Source organism: Cavia porcellus, unplaced genomic scaffold (assembly GCF_034190915.1).
Source record: "Cavia porcellus strain 051 isolate PalLab524CR breed Dunkin Hartley unplaced genomic scaffold, mCavPor4.1 scaffold_30, whole genome shotgun sequence".
Lineage (NCBI taxonomy): Eukaryota > Metazoa > Chordata > Mammalia > Rodentia > Caviidae > Cavia > Cavia porcellus.
The window spans coordinates 26,253,414-26,270,312 of NW_026947513.1; the positions used below are offsets into that span (position 1 = coordinate 26,253,414).

Here is a 16,899-nt window from a genome sequence, read left to right on the forward strand (position 1 = left end):
GAGGTGCTCTTTCTCTGTTTACTCCCAAAATGATACTTTTCCATGGTTGCAGCACTCAGTCATCTCAATTTTCCCAGTCTTTGATGAATCAGCCTCTCTAGTAGCTTTACTTGTAGTCTTTCTATCAATACCATAAAATTAAAATCTACTTCTCCAAATGTTTTACAACCTCTAGACTGAGGTATCCAGAAAGATATCACTCAGATATCTCAGAAGCACACCATACCACAAACACTCATTTAAGCATTCACCCGTTTATACATTCAATTAAGCAACAAATATTTGCTGGTGCCTATTTATGTTCCAGGCAAGGTTTCTGTCTCTGGTAATATAAAACAGAAGAAAAGCAAACAGTTTTTACTCCTATGAAATTTACAACCATGGTCGAAGTCTAATGTGTGTAAGACTTTATTTACACTAAAATAATAAAATATATTTGTTCAAACAAATATATTTTTCTTTACTTCACAGAATCAATAACTGGCATCTAGTCTTATTAAGAAGTTTTTGCATCTCTAAAGAAATCACCAAGAGTGAAAAGAAAACTCACAGAATGGGAAATAATTTTAACCAACTGTCCCTTAGACAAAGGATTTATATGTAGAACACACAAAGAATTAAAAACTCAGACTTCCAAAATTCAAAGACCCAATCCAAAAATAAGCATCTGAGAATACACATTTCTCAGATGAAGAAATACAAATGGTGAATAAATATATGAAAAAATGTTCATCATTGGTCATTAAAGTAATGCAAATTAAAACAACACTGAGATTTCATAAAAAAATCAACCAGTAACAAATTCTGGAGGGGCTGTGGGTAAAAAGGGACGCTTCTCCACTGTTGTTGGGGGATAGACAGGTGCAACCGTTGTGGAAGTCTGTGTGGAGATTCCTCAAAAAGTTAGGAGTAAAGGTCCCATTTGACCCAGCTATTTCCCTTCTGTGTATTTTCCTATGTGAATTAAAAACATCGTATCACAGAAATGTATGTGCACCCATGTTCATAGCAGCACAATTTGTAATAGCTAAATCTTGGAAACAACCCAAATACCAATCAACCAAGGAATAGATTAAAAAGATGTAGTATTTTTATATAATGCAATACTACTCAGACATAAAGGACAAAGTTGAGGCTTTTATAGGTAAATAGATGCAACTAGAGTCCATACTTGTAAGTGAAATAAACCAGACCCACATGTGTAAACATCATATTGTCTCCCTAGTATAAGTAAAATAAGGCCCAGAATCTACGATAGATATTGTGAAAGGGAAAGAAACAGCTCAAAAGTAAAGAACAACTGGAATGGGTGATAGGATAAAATAAGGAAGGGAAAAAAATTATATATGTTATATTATGATAATTAAGAGAATTATACAACTGATTGCTCTTAGTTCATTGAAAGAATGGTTTGTGGTTATATTGTTTAATCAATTATGCATGCCTATATTTTATAATCTGAGCAACTACTCTGAATATAACAAGGCACAATATGTTAACCATTGTTAATTTCCTATTAAAAAACAAACAAAACAAAAAATACAAAAATATACTTCCTGCTGAATTCTGGAGTCTAGAAATTAGCTTGAGTCCAAGTAGCGTTCCAAGCCACAAAATTTCTGCTGTCCTCACCTCTTTCTGCTTTTCTTTTATCCATCTATCTTCCTCAATATCTTTTCAATCTGTCTCTGCTACACAGCCTTTGGAAAAGCATTTAGCATTTCTCAATTGGCTACGTATTGCATGGGCCATTAACATTCTTAGACCTAACACTGTTAAGCACTTTCCTTCTCTCTACTGCCCACTAAAACAATATGCCAACATCATAAATCTGATCATTTTACTTTCTTGTTGAAGTCTTTTCATTGGCATCAGGTTGCTTCGGTGAGGGGGCTTACACAGCATAACAGTCTATGTAATCTTCCTATGTACTACCTAAGTCTAATGCCTTGTTTTCTGTTCATCTGCTTTTTTCCCAAACCATCCCCTCAGCCAGTCCAGGCACTTTAATTTAGCATACGCTATCAGTGCCTGGTCCATATTCACTTGGTTTACCTAGCCTGTTACTTCAGACAGCTTGATAGCATACTCACTTCCTGCCTGTGCAGTGTTCTAACATTAGCTGCTTGACCAAGTGGAATAGTTTGACCTGGCATGCAAAAAAATTAGAAAAATATTACATCATTTGTAAATTCCAAAGAACTTGCAATTCCTTGATGATGAGAATAGAATAGTGAATGCCAGGGTGGAGCACAAAGGAGAAAATTGATGTTGCTCAAAAGGTACACATGTTCGCTTACGCAGAATGAATAAATTCTAAAGATCAAATGTACAACATGAGGACTGTAGTTAATAATACTATATTCCGGGTAGAGTTTTAATTGATCTCAACACACTAAAATTAGTTAAATGTGAAAAGATGGATATATTAAGTATAGCAATCAGTTCACTATTTAAATATACATCAAAAACTATGCTTTATATCTTAAATACACAATTTCAATAAAAACTATACCTGAGTGAATGTGATCGACAAGAGATAAGAGTAGATAAGTAGGTACCCTAAATTCTTTGGCAACTAGTGGAATAGTCCTGGAACTTGCTTCACACACTGTCTGAAAAGGTTTCTAGCATGATGACGACCCAGTAATGACAAGCCTGCTCATTAGTGACACTGGAATCCCTTTTCTTCCATTCCATCTTTCTTACTTGCTTCATGGTGCTTCTTGGGAATCACCCCAAAAATAAAATTACTTGCAATCAAATATTTGTAACAGAGTCAGCTTTTTGGGAAATCCAATGATAATGTGAATTCCAACCAAGATATTTTAGTCAAGGTCCATCAGTGTGAACCATATTCCTTTGAGTGTGTATCAACACACTTTCCCTTCTCAGTGTCTTCTTCTATCTTTTCTGCCTCCTTTTATTTTGTCCAAGACAGAATCTAAACATTTGTTTCTTTGAGAGTTTTAATGTGGCATCCCACCATCCTCCTCAGAATCTACCACACTAGAAACTCCAATTAGGACTATGACATCTTCACACAGTATCCTAATGCTTAATTTTAGCCCAGCAGTTTATGTGAGTGCCTTTACCAACTGTGAATTTCTTTAGGGTGGAATAATGTCTTACTGTTTTCTTTTCCTCATCAGTGATCATAGTATCAAATGAGTTGAATGACTAAATAATAAATTATGAGTGAAGTATCTGAAAATAAATCAGCAAAATTGTTCCATCTTATAACTCAAAACAGAAAAACTGAATTTCACACAATGTGTCTCATGAGATACATAGTTGGCAAAACTATGTAGCCAAAAGCAGCACATTCAAACCCACTTGAAAACCAAATGACAGCCATTTATTCTATGTAAATTATACTTCCTGGGCCACTACAGTGGCTAATGGACTGTTTAATGAGTCAGTTATGGAATATTAACTAATAAGCAGAATGAAATGCTTTTCTCTCCTGTTTTGTACCTCTTCCTGTTGAAAAAGTTGGATGAAATTTTTGCACTGAGCATGAGAGAGTCACCTCCTAGGCCAACTCCATTTTCTTTTGCTCTTTGATGCCATTCAGGAAAGGGATGAGACTCATGGGCATTCACCTGCCTCTCCAGGAGCAAAGCAGTTATAAATGTGAACGACTTCTTCAAATGGCTTGGAACACTGAGCCAGTTGCTGTGATATCTTGTTTAACAAGATTGGTGTGTTTTTTTCCTCCCTCTCTCAATCATAGTTCTAAAGCTATCGTTTATTGAAAAGCTGATTTTCAAAGCACACACTAGAACAGCTTTTCTGTACAGCTGCAATGCTATTTAAATCTTCCATGAATATCTCCACAAATCCAAGAAAATTCTAAGCTGAAATATTGCTCTAGAGAGGACATAGTAAAATAAGGCCCTACAGGAGAAAAACTCAGGAAGTAAAATCTGGTTGTTAATTTTAATATTGAAATTATACAATCAACCACATGACTCATGCCTTTCTGAGCTAGAAGAACACCTAACATCATAACTGTGTTTGGAAAAGTCAGCTTTCAAGTACTTATGTTAAACTGGTGGACATTAACAATTTGCTTCAAAGTCATTCCTTACCTGAACCTAGAAATGTAGATAAATGCCTCATTTTTTGCTATGATCACGTTGCAAATGGATGAAGAGCAAGCAAAGCTTTGAAGAAATTAAACACAGCAATAAGAGACGATATCATTCTTGGGCACATTTGACTATGCAATCTAATTGTTCGCTGTATGGTAAGCCTCAAGGCCTTAACCCAGCACTATAGTGCCCCACTGGGGACCATAGTACAGATATGATGCTTTAAGCTGATGTAAAAAGCCATACCACTTTCCTGCTGTAACCAAGCAGTCCCATTGCAACCCTTCAGGCTCTTTGTATAGTGTTTCATAATGTTGGTACTTCTTTGAATATCACCAATGTGAAAACTTTTAGATTCTAGTCAGCTACTTTTAATTCTGTATTTTCTTTTGCAACAGAAAATAATCCCTATCCAGTATACTTCAGTATGTTAGTTGTTCTGGTAATAGTTCCAGTTACTTTTATTTCTTAAAAAGTGCTGGTCACTGTGATGTATAGCTGGTCACTATGATGCATATTGTAAGAACCAATTCCCATTCCACATGCCATTCTGCCTCTGTAATTCTTGCTTATTTTTTCCACAGAATTCCATCATTCCATATCTCTAGACCACCAACGACCAAGGCCTTATATTTTGGGAATGATCCCAATCAGTCCCTGTTGACGTAAATAATCCTGTCTCCAAATCCTGGGCGTCATTTCAGTGTTTCTGCTTGCTGTTGCACTTTAAGACATTCAACTTCAGTCAAATAACAACAAAAAGAAATTATATTGAGTGTGAGTCATTATTATGAATATTTTGGAGCCATTTACATCTAGGCTGATGACAAAAACAAATGGACAGCATCTATGGAGAGATCTAGAATAACTAACTAAAGAAAAGGTATTATGAGAACTACTTTGTGCCCAATCAAGCATTGTATAGCCTTGTGGTTCATTTTTCCTAATTCTTAACTCCCAATATAACAAGGTTTCCTAGCTAGGGTTAACTGAATGTTTGCTAAATTATTGATTCATTTTAAATAAATGAATTCCACAATATCCCATGGTTATGACAGGCTGATTGGAACACATAAATAAGGCAAGAGATCTACAGAGTCAGCACCTCATATAGCACCTGGCCCAAATTAGACAATAAATCAATATATGTTAAATGAGTATATGGATTAATACAAATAAATCTAATACCTTGATGTCTTTTTTGCTAAATACTATTTTAAAAATTTTTATTAATGCCTATTAATTTCACAAAATATTTGGTTTCAATGTTCCCGATGTTTTTGAAAGCATTGCATATTTCACACAAATATCTTCTGCCATTATTTGATCACAAAGTATGAATAAAAAGTACAGTGGGACCAAAAAGTGAATTTAATTCATATTCTAGAGCACTGTGAAATTAAGAAATGAAAATGTAATGCAACTTTGAGTTCTAGTTATACTGTGAAAGCATGCTGTTCCCTCAAATTTTAAAATACCTTTTTTAGCATACTAAAATCAGAGCTCTTTCTCTCATGTTGTTCTTTCCTTTGTGTCTGTAGGAAACAGTGACTTCCAGGCATCCAAGATGACACAACACAGATTGCCAAAGTGCATGCCACCCTTGCAGTTGCCAAGGAGATAATGTATGTCATTCCTACAAATAAGGTGTTGCTCATGCTTTCATTTCTTTTATCTAGCTTTTAAATATATTTTGCACCTGAATTGAATTCAGATACCGTTCACTATAAAGCATTTCTTTTTAAAAATTTTCTTTATTCCAGTCTCCCAAGGAACTTGATCACATCACACACTCTTTTTGTGGCATCTCTGAGCATATTTTATGCTGATTTTGGAACCAGTGATTCAGCAGTTTTCACCGAAAAAAAAAATGCATCCTGAATTCTGTCTGCCTCTGTTCTAAGTAAAGGTCCAATTAAATCCACACCTGGCCCTAACATATTCTAGTTTGAAATGGCCTACCACAAAAGCAGCTGCACTTGGTTGAATTTAAATACGAAGGAAAAAAGGAAGAAGGATGAAAGGAAGGCAAGAAGAATGAAAGGAGGCCAGAAAGAAAGAAAAAGAAACTCATATTTATTAAGCAAGTTCCATGTTCTAGATTAAACATCCGTAAAATGAAGAAACAAATTAGAGAAATTTAAGATTCTGGCTGACATCATACAATTAGCAAGAGGCAAGAGTCAGTATTTGAACTTGGGTATGTCTGACGTGAAAGCAGGTGTTTCCCAGTTATCAGGGGCTGTGTACAAAATCACCCTCAAAGCAGTGGACTAAAGCCACAGCAGCTGTTTCAAAATATCATGATCTATGAGTTCAGAGACTAAGTAGAATAGGTCAGAGAACTCTCATTTGGGGTCTGTCATATGGTTGCATTCTGAGGAGTTGGAGCTGAAACTCATCCTGAAGTTATCTTCATTCTTCTACCTAGCAGTTGATTCTGGGGCCATCAGCTGGAATACACAACAGATACTAAAAAAAGGAGCATGAAATGAATGGGTATTATGTAAGGGATTCTTTCACATAACCCACTTGGAGTGGAATTCTTGTCCTCTTATTCTGTCTCCTACTGTCAAGATAAAAAGAGAATCTTGGCTAATGTTGCTTATTTTCTCAAATCTTTCTTAATAGCGAATTTACATAGATAGTCCTAAACCACGAATCCCATCCAGCTGAACTGAAACAGCCATAACACCCTTTGATGGAATTTACAAAAAAAAAAGAAAAGCCAGAAGACCTGAATTGAACATTCAATCTGTACTTTAACCATTAAAATGATCACATTTGTTTATCCTTTGGAAATCTATCAAACAATTACTAGAAATAATGAGACCTTAAGCCAGAAAGTAGGATATTAATGACATGAAGAAAGAATACAGTAAAGTAAACACAGTAATCAGATTGTGCCGAGCATTCAAACTAGGAAAGAACATTATGGAGAGCTAGTGAAAAAAAGCAACAAATTACATCTCATTGCTTGCACTGCTGAGAATATATGATTGGGCTTACTCTACTGTGCTGGCAGATTGGTCCTGAATAAACATATATAAAGTTTTATTTCATGTAGCAATTTCTAAACATGAACAGCTCTATAATGAATTAAGCTGCAATACACCATACTAAATCAGTTCTCTTAAGCAGAATACCGTAATCCAAACAAAGGTGCTCTATCAGAACTTCATATGTGTATTCATACTGCTCCCTTCCCAGTGCAAGTCCAACTTACATTCTCATTCAAACCAACAAATATGATGAAATCGTGGGATATCTTTCATAATGGCTTTATAAGTTAGACCTAAAAATGGAAGTGCTTAGCTAATATGCAAGGCAGATCTCAGCAAAAAAAAAGACACATTATTCAGGGGTTCTCACTTTCACATTTCCTAATTCACCCCTCTTGTTTCTATCTGAAATTTGGCTTCTTTATGTGTCTTTCTTCTCAAATAAGGAAGACAGTCTAACAAAATCTCTGAAAACACAGCAGTAGTATTTATCCATCTTACATTAAAGAGGTATTGGCCTGCACCATTCACAAACATTGCAACACAATAAAGACTTAAAATCTTTCTTACTTCTCTCTGTATTTGGCTCTTTCTTTTAACTTTCATGTGCTTTGGAACTTAGAACATCATACTGATAATATTTCTAAAAGTGAAAATTGCTCATTGTACTTAATGGCTAAAAAATGACTGGATAGCAATCAGGAAGTTAACTGCAGATAATAATTATCTGAAATTGTCTCATGAGACCCTGAGATCCTCTATTAATTTAAACTATTTAACCAATTATAACATGCCTAATATAGTCACATGCACCTAGATTACTATTTGGAGGTTAAATACATTAGCAGATTTTCAGTGCTAGAATAAGATTTCCTTTTATACTTTTTCCTTTGTTAGAGTGACAGCCTAATCTATTGGTTAACCCAGGGCACTTCTGGCCAGGACAAATGCTAAAGTGGGTAGGCCAGAAGGACAGCAGCTATAAACTTAGGCAGTTGCAGGCAAACAAAAACAAGATTGATCTATTTGTTGTACATGGACTGAAAAACATAAAATATTTAATTTTCTAGGAATCTGAGGGTCACATAAAAGTGTATTTGTCATTTAAAAAGGTGGTGTCTATAGTCTGTCTCAACTACATGTTGATAAGCCTTTTCATAAACATTTGTCATCATGAATTTGATTACATGAATTTGATCATGCTACATGTCCATTACTCACTGAAAAAAAAATGTGCAACAGTGAGTGGCTTATTGAGTTTTGAAAGATGAATATAATTCATAAAGAAACACTGTTGGAAAAGAAGTATGAAAAATATATTAACTCGAAAGCTACTAAAACAGGGGTTAATATTTTAATGAACACAAAACAAGCATGACTCACTTTATAAAAATCTCATTCTATTTTATGACTTGCTGGGGGATTCTGCAGTAACTATCCATCAGCAGATCAGGTCCCCACTGACCACAATCTATTTCAGTCTCAAAACATACCCTTGTTCTGTGGATAACAGACAACTTATTTGGTGCCATTTTTAGATTACCCCATTGGCAAACATTAGGCAGAAAGCATGATAACATTATTCAGGATCAACTAAAGCATTAGCAAAATGGGTTTCTTGCTTGCTAGAACAGTAAGCATGGAGAAGAGTGCTTGCAGAAGCTAAGAATGTATACAGACCTCAACTGCTTCAAGTCAAAATGAAGTAAAATAAATGAACTAGTAGAAAAACTATACATAGAGCTCTAAAATGCTCACAAAAGATTTGCTCTCAGCAGCCTAAGGTATGCCTAGTAGGTTCCCAAGTTCTGATAGTCTCAACTCAAACTTATATCTTTGTCATAAAAATAAATATATTTTAGACTAATAATCATGTTAAACCACCTTTAATCATCACCAAGACAATTTCGTATTACATACTTATTTTGTTGACAAAGTTAGGCACTTGATAAAGGAAAATAAGTCATCTTTAGGCCTTATCTTTCCTTGAAGAGGTCATTATTTACTCACTTTTAAACCATTTTGACAAGTGGAAGTGACATTTTCTTAAGTCTTACCTAATAAACTGTGGGTTTCTCAAAACAAATCTTAGGCTCACTTCATCAAGAAAGTGTAAATTATGAAAACCTGGTATCTCACTTATTCTGTGTGTTTATCACTGCCCTCCCATATTTTCTTAGCTGAGAACCTGCTCAAAGAAAATGACTGTGAGGTTACTATGTGGCTGTGCAGCCCTTGTTACTCTCTGGGAAGCAAGCTCTTGCAAGCTTCATTTTCTCACCATCCAAACAGGATGTGCTTACCAGAGCTCCTGACTGAACTAGTTCTCAGAGCTCTTTCTGTGAGATGCTTCCTCCTAGGCACACAATCAGAGAACCTAACCAGCAGAGTGGAGCATGATCCTTACCTTCCACCCAGTGCTGTAGCACACAGGGACATCTCACGCAGGAAGACTAAAGGTCAAAGGCATAGACACTGGAAGGCCAGGGCACTTGCTTCATAATGAAGTGTTTCAAAGAAACCAAGTGGTTGGTTGGTAAGACAGGAATTACACAGCTTTCCTTCAGGTAACCCAAATACCTTGGGCAATAGCAAAGTATCATTGCTGATGTGGGTACATGGGAGTTTGAAGGGTATGGCTAGTAAGTAGGATTTTTCAGTTATTACTATTATTTTTTGCAGAAACTAGAGTCCACAATGAATTTATTCAATTTGTCATTCATTCATTGAGTAAATAAATATTGAGGGCCAGGCCCTTTGTTAGACATTGGAGAGTTCATGCTCTCCAAAAGGCTTTCTTTCTGAATCTGTCTAATAGATTATTGACACTACCTCTTCACATATGTTTGAAGTTTGTTAAACTGGAGACAAAGTATGTAAATTTTGTATATGAAAAGCTGACTTCTGCTCTTTATATAAAGAGAGGATTCACCAAGCTACGCCAAATCTTCTTTTGAAAATGTTAATATTCAAATGTCAAGGTCTGGACAAAAAGAAAGTGCAGGTATTACAGAAGGCCGGGCTCCCACTCCCTCTGTAACTTCTCCTTTTATCTAATATATATTTTTAGATAGATAGATAGATAGATAGATAGATAGATAGATAGATAGACAGTATGTATATGTGTGTGTGGGGTGTGTGTGTGTATATATATATATATATATATATATATATAGAGAGAGAGAGAGAGAGAGAGAGAGAGAGAGAGAGATACAGTTTTTGTCAAAAGAGATCCCAGTGTCCACATCAAACTAACTGGCCTTTGAAAAGGAAAATAAAAATAGAAAGTATTCATATCCTGGTCCCTTTCTATAAGGTTACTAAAAATAGTCTTTCCTTTTACTATGGCATCTGAAACTGTTTCAATTAGCCAAGCAAAAAGTAATTGAAAGGAAGAACAAAAACAGGCTTGTTGATGTTTTAGCTAATCTACTGCAGAGAGAGAAAGAGAGAGAGAGAGAGAGACAGAGACAGAGACAGAGAGACAGAGAGAGAAGACAGAAAGAGCGAGAGAGCGAGAGAGAGAAAAGGAGGACGAGCAGAGGAAGGAAAAGAAAAAGAAGTAGAAAAAGAAGGAGAGGAAGAAGTGGAGGAGGGGGAGGAAGAAAATTCAGTGCATTTTTTGAGAATTATTAAACTACAAAGACAAATAAAAACATCATTGTTCTGGTCACCTGCATGAAGATATCAATGTTATAAAATTTGAAATAAAAAATTCAAGAGCAAAGACAAATATAAAAATAACAGAATGTCACAGAATAACTGGGCAAGAGGAAGGTGAAACTTACGGATCACTACTAAGGGTAAGAAAGGACAGTTTAGAAAAGCAAATGATATATTGTGTGAGCAAAGAACCTAGGCAGTAATTTGATAAACTAGAATATTTAAAACATAATACATGCCATACCTTTAAAGTAGCATGTATTATCTTATTAAAATTGATTAAGTACATAATAATATTCTTTTATTATAGACATTTTATCAAACAATACCTCTAATTCATTTAAATAAAATAATTCATACCCAAACCAGTATTTCTTGAAACTGCTAAATCATCTGAGGCTGTGAAAAAAGCTGGAAATTTATTTTTTTTCTTTTTCTCTTTTTTATCAGTACCAGGGATCGAACTCACGAACACACTCGCGCAAGGCAAGTGTTTATGTTGCTGAGCTAAACGCCCAGCCCCAAAGCTGGAAATTTATTGATGTATATTATATTGTGGGAAAATCAACTCCTCAAAATAGCAAAGAGAAAATCAGCAGTTTAGTCAAATAAAGCAAAAAGAATGCACAATTTTACTGTGTAGCTTAGGGACTAGAACTTGCTGGAAAATATAACTAAATGTTGAACAAAATTGTTAAAGTAGTTGTGTATTTTTAAAGCTAATTTTTTGTTTATCCAAAAAAGAAGCGTTGGCCTGTTCATGCTGCTGACACACATGGAAAAAGATCAAATAAAAAAAATTTGAAACGCCTTTTAGAAAACCTTACCATTTCCATACCACAACTTCGTAGATTACAGTACAATTTCACCACTGTAAATGTTTGTTTCTTTCATATATTGTTGTCCCTAGCTACAGAGTCTATATCTTTTTTACATTAGGAACTGAAATCAATCAGCAAGTATGTCTTGAGCACCTGATACATTTTTTAGAAATCTGAATTTGAGCCAAATGTGCTAGAGAAGTAATAGAGTAAATGGAGAAATAAAACTTCAATAATATGCAAGTTGTTATAAATTATAAGCAGTTCTAAAATGATCTTCAAGCTGGTTCATTCAACACAAACCAACTAAGGATTATTTTCAGGGCTGGCTTATTTTCTTGCTACTCTTCCTCACTGCTGATGATCGATGAGACACACCTCACAACAGTCAGAGCATCACTCCCCAGCCCCTACCCTCCAAGCTCAGTGCATTACAGCGTCGTTTGGCCCCTATAAGATATTTGGATTTTAATTATTTATGTAACTATATGGTTGTGTAAGTTAGGGCAAAAACTACCTCATGAACTTCTTTACAGCTTTTCATAATACATTTAAAACAGAATTCTTTTGTATGTATAAACAAATGTTGACTGAATGCATTGCTTTGTGCAAAAGCAAGTTATGTCAAATAAAAATTAATAATATTTTTACATTTCTGAAATGTTTAAAATGTCAAGTTATCCAGAAAACTTATTTGTTTAATCTATAATTTGTTGAAATGATTGGTTTACATTGGTGACTTTTATTTGTGACAAAAACTCACACATATCCCAATCAATATACCATTAGCATACCTCACAGAACTAAAGAATGCATTCCTAAAACTTATTTGGAACAAGAGAAGACCTAGAATAGCAAAAACTGTTCTTAGTAAAAAAGCAAGGCAATGAGCATTATAATTCCTGAGTTGAAATTATACGACGAAGCTACTAAGATATGATCAGCATGGTACTAGCAAAAAACTCACCTGTGGATCAATGGAACAGATTAGAAGATACAGATACAACTCTAAACACATTCTTCAAAAAAAAAAAAAAGGCTCACATGTTCACTGGAGGAAAGATAGCCTCTTTAATTAACAGTGCTGGAAAAACTGAATTTTCACACGCTGAAAATTAAAACTAGATTGATGTCTATCTTCATCACTAAACTACAATAAAAATAGATCACAGATCTAAATACTAACACTAAATCTGCTGAAAAAGAAAATAGGTAGAAATCTTTAAGGCATGGGCATACAAGAATCAATAACTGGGATCTCATTTTATTACAAAGCTTTTGCACAACAAAAGAAACCACAAATAGAGTGAAAATAAAACCCATGGAGTAGGAAAAATATTTATCCAGTTGTCCCTCAGACAAAGTATTTACATCTAGAACATATAAATAATTGAAAAAAACCAGACTCTCAAATTCAAAGACCCAATCCAAAAATGGGCATCTGAGATGAATACACACTTCTCAGACAAAGAAATACATATGGCAAATAAATCTATGAAAACTTGTTCAATATCACTGGTCATTTGAGAGATGCAAATTAAAATAATCCTGAGATTTCATGTCTCTCCAGAAAGAATGGCTATCATCAAAAACCAACTAATAACAAATGCTGGAGGGGCTATGAAAGAAAAGAAAAACTTCTTCATCTTTGGTAGGAGTTTAGGCTGGTGGAAATCACTACGGAAATCAGAGTAGAGATGACTCAAAAAACTAGGATTAGTCATACCATACCACCCTTAGTATTTTTCCAGAAGAAATTAAAACTGTCAGGCCACAGTAATACATATGTGCCCATGTTTATAGCAGCACAATTTGTATTAGCTAAATCTTGGAAACAACTCAATTGCCCATCAACTAAGAATCGATAAAAACATGTGGTCTTCTTGTATAATGGAGTACTACTCAGTCACAAAGAACAATAAACTTGAGACATTCATAGGTAAATGGATGCAACTTGAGACCATACTCATAAATGAAATAAACCAGAGTCACATGTGTAAACATCTTATTCTCTCCCTGTTGTGAGAAAAAGGAAGAGTAAATGTCCAAAATGTATAACAGATATTGTGAAATGGAAAAAAATTCTTCCCAAGAAAAAGTTGGGTGAATGAGGAAAGGAAGAAAAGGAAAAAAAAATACAAGTTGGCTATAATAATAGTTTTCTTAGTTCATTAGAAAGAAAGCTTTGTGCTACTATGGCTCACAGAACTTTTTATGCCCATGTGTTATACTCTGAGTAACTACTTTGAAGATAAAAATACACTGCATATTAACATTGTTATTGTCCAATTATTTTGTTATAAAATTTTGTTTTATTTTTTCCATAAAATAAAATGAAAAGGCAACAGGCAAGGTGACACACACCTGTAATCCCAGGAGGATTGCTTAAAGTTCCAAGCCAGCCTATTCTACAAAGTGAGTTCAAGGTCAGCCTAAACTGCATAGTGAAACTCTACCTAAAAGGGAAAACAAAAGCACAAAACACAAAACACAAAGCACTAAAAGCATGTATTTTAAACCAACCAGAACTTTGGAGAGTATATGAATTTTCTGTGACTTTCCTAAACTACTGGCTAAGAGATATAAACACAATAGAATTTCAAATTTTGGCTTACACCTTCAACACTGTAAATGTTAAGACAGCCTTCAGACAAAATCTAGGCTGAGGCAGGGAGTCAGATCTAAGGCCGGGAGGCACAACAGAGGTCAGCAGTGAGAGTGGGGGCAGCGAGGGACACCAAGGAACAGCGATCCCTGGTGGTTTTGGAACATACAGTTGGATGAAGACTATCAGGGTCTAAACCTTGTGTTAGTTAGCAGCTGTATGAATTTGAGAATCAAATCTTTTAGACCTTCAACTTCTTCATCTATAAAAAGACTATGAATATTTAAAATATATCTATATGTGCACCACCGATACACACAACTCACTGTGTTCCTCTAAAAATGACAAATTGCTTACTTCCTCCTTATACACTAACTAATACATTAGCCTTCCTAGTGCAGCATTAAATGTGTGGCTCTTTCCTCCTTGAGGAAGGAAATTGCCTCTCTTCAATTATGATGCTAATAAGGACATTTTACTTTCCTTCTGACATGATTGCTAACAAGTATCAAAATATGCATAATATTATTTGGATAAGCTAATAAAACTGATTGATTCTTTTGTCATTTTGGTTTTACTTTTAACGTTTTTTATCAGTGAATATCTCCATTATGTAATGATTACATCTATCATGGGAATTTGTACATGTCCATAACACATCTTGTTACTTTATCCTTTTTTTCTCCCTTCTCTTTCTGTTTTCTTCAACTCTTCTCCTTCCCATTTGCAAATCCTCTATTTCCATTTTTTCAGTCTTCATTCTGTTTCCTTTCCCTTCCTTCCTTCCCATCTCCCTCTATCTCTTGTTCTCCTCCCCATATAAAAAATTCTCTGTATTTCCTAATATTCCTTAACTTGTCACTTTTTGCATTTGACAGGTTAGTTTGATACTTCAGCTTAATTCTCATTGGAGTAATTGCTCATTATTCCCTCTGCCTTTCCTTGACAGTATTTTGCTCATTTGTTATTATTTATTTCAAATTGATTGCTCAATTGTATTCTCCTGCCATACTCCTAAGTATGAAGGCAACAAATACAGTATTCTCAGAAGACTGGTACTTAGAAGATATTCCAAAAATACAATATTAGCAGGTTCCCACTATGTAATTAAATATAGATATCAGTATTTCATCACATATAAGATCTAATATTTACAGTAAGCTCACACGACCATTAGCATGTTTCTATTATTCTAAAATTGATACATCATACTTCTGCATACTAAATATAGCCATTTACAAGATTAATAGCCTATCTCTCACTAGGCTAACTTGGTAACTTTTTATCTTGGTTGAATCCTCAGTGTCATGCTGGGTGGCTAGTTCACAATTTTCTCTTGGGAGATACCAGTTAAGTATGTAGCTGAGGTTTGGTCTCATACATTAGGAAGTCATGTCTCTGCACATGAGCAAAATAACAAAAAGACATGGGTAAGAATAAAATGTAATTCTGGTTTTCTTGACACTTAAATTATACAGTTTAATAGTTGTGTAATTAAACAATCATTCATTGAAGAGCATTACTAACTGCAGAACATTCTGCACTTAAAAGGTATGAGATCAGGGAGGTACTTATTTATGTAAGACTTGAAAAATGTCATTAAACTTGGTTCACAAACACATCTAAATGTCAGATGAACTGACAGTACTGCTTCCTGTCCTTTTACAAACTACCGAGATTTTAAAGTAAGTTATGAGTTGAAAGAATTAAGAACAAATGAAAAAATAAGAGTTTATTGCATGTTAGCTCAAACTATTTAAAGCAAAGAATTTCTAAGTGAACTTTTCAGAATGGCTAAAGTGATAATCTGAAACTGACCCAGTTTGCACACACGTTTGGAATGAAAAGTAGGGTGTACTGTGTGACCAATTGCTGACCGGAATTATACTTAATATTTCAAAGTCCTTGATTTCTCTAAAAATGCTATGGCCAAATTATCAATACATGACAAGCTACTCTTATAATCTTAAAACTTCTTATAATCTGCACAGCTCTCTATGTAGACTTGCTATGGCTATTATTTTTGCCGCTTTCTCAATGTGTCTTTCTCAGTTCTCTACTGATGCCCATTGGCCACCTCCAACCACTTACACATGTGTCTCAGATAAGATCACTACACAATGTATGCGTGAATTGAAATATTACCTTATGCAACATCATTTTGACAATTGTATAATTAAAAAATAAGGACAAAAGGAATACTTAGGCTAAATATTTTTTATCCTAAAAGTTTACAGTGACTGCTATAGCTCACTACTTAACAGCTGTCTTATGTTTACATTTATTTTTAGGAAAAAGGAATGTTATCTAAAATGTTTTGGAAAATTGGTGATAAATATAGTAATTTCAGAGATACCGTATTTCCAATTGTCTGATTCCTAGTTTAAGCTAAATAATCAATCAGCAACTATAACTATTAAATGCTATGGTATGTACTGCATAAGGAAATAAAATTAAATGATAATTCATTTTATATATGAGCTCACTGTCCAGATAAATACAGCAATCACATATGAAACAACTTAAGCATAATACCACAGAACATTGTAAAGTAATAAATGAGGTCATGTAAATGTTAATTATTGCAATCAGATGTATTATTGACTGAGTATGAAGCATTATATTGCATATTTAACCTGTATAATATAATTTTCACTGTAAGCCTTCCTACCTGGTTGTTCCTACTTTACAGACATGGATCTCTTGAGAGT

At 34.5% G+C, this 16,899-nt stretch overlaps 1 protein-coding gene across 4 annotated transcripts in view; it reads right to left on the minus strand.

Moving 5' to 3' along the window:
- Gabra4 (gamma-aminobutyric acid type A receptor subunit alpha4) overlaps positions 1-16,899 on the minus strand; it is a 67,789-nt gene that overhangs the window by 16,899 nt on the left and 33,991 nt on the right. Inside the window, exon 9 of one of the 4 annotated variants that reach the window (XM_063240753.1) lies at positions 6,153-6,550. The exons of the other annotated variants lie outside the window; for them this stretch is intronic. Coding sequence (XP_063096823.1) covers positions 6,521-6,550 — 30 coding nt within the window. The 3' untranslated portion in view covers positions 6,153-6,520. Of the gene's footprint in view, positions 1-6,152; positions 6,551-16,899 lie in introns of those variants that run through there. 4 annotated transcript variants of the gene reach the window in all.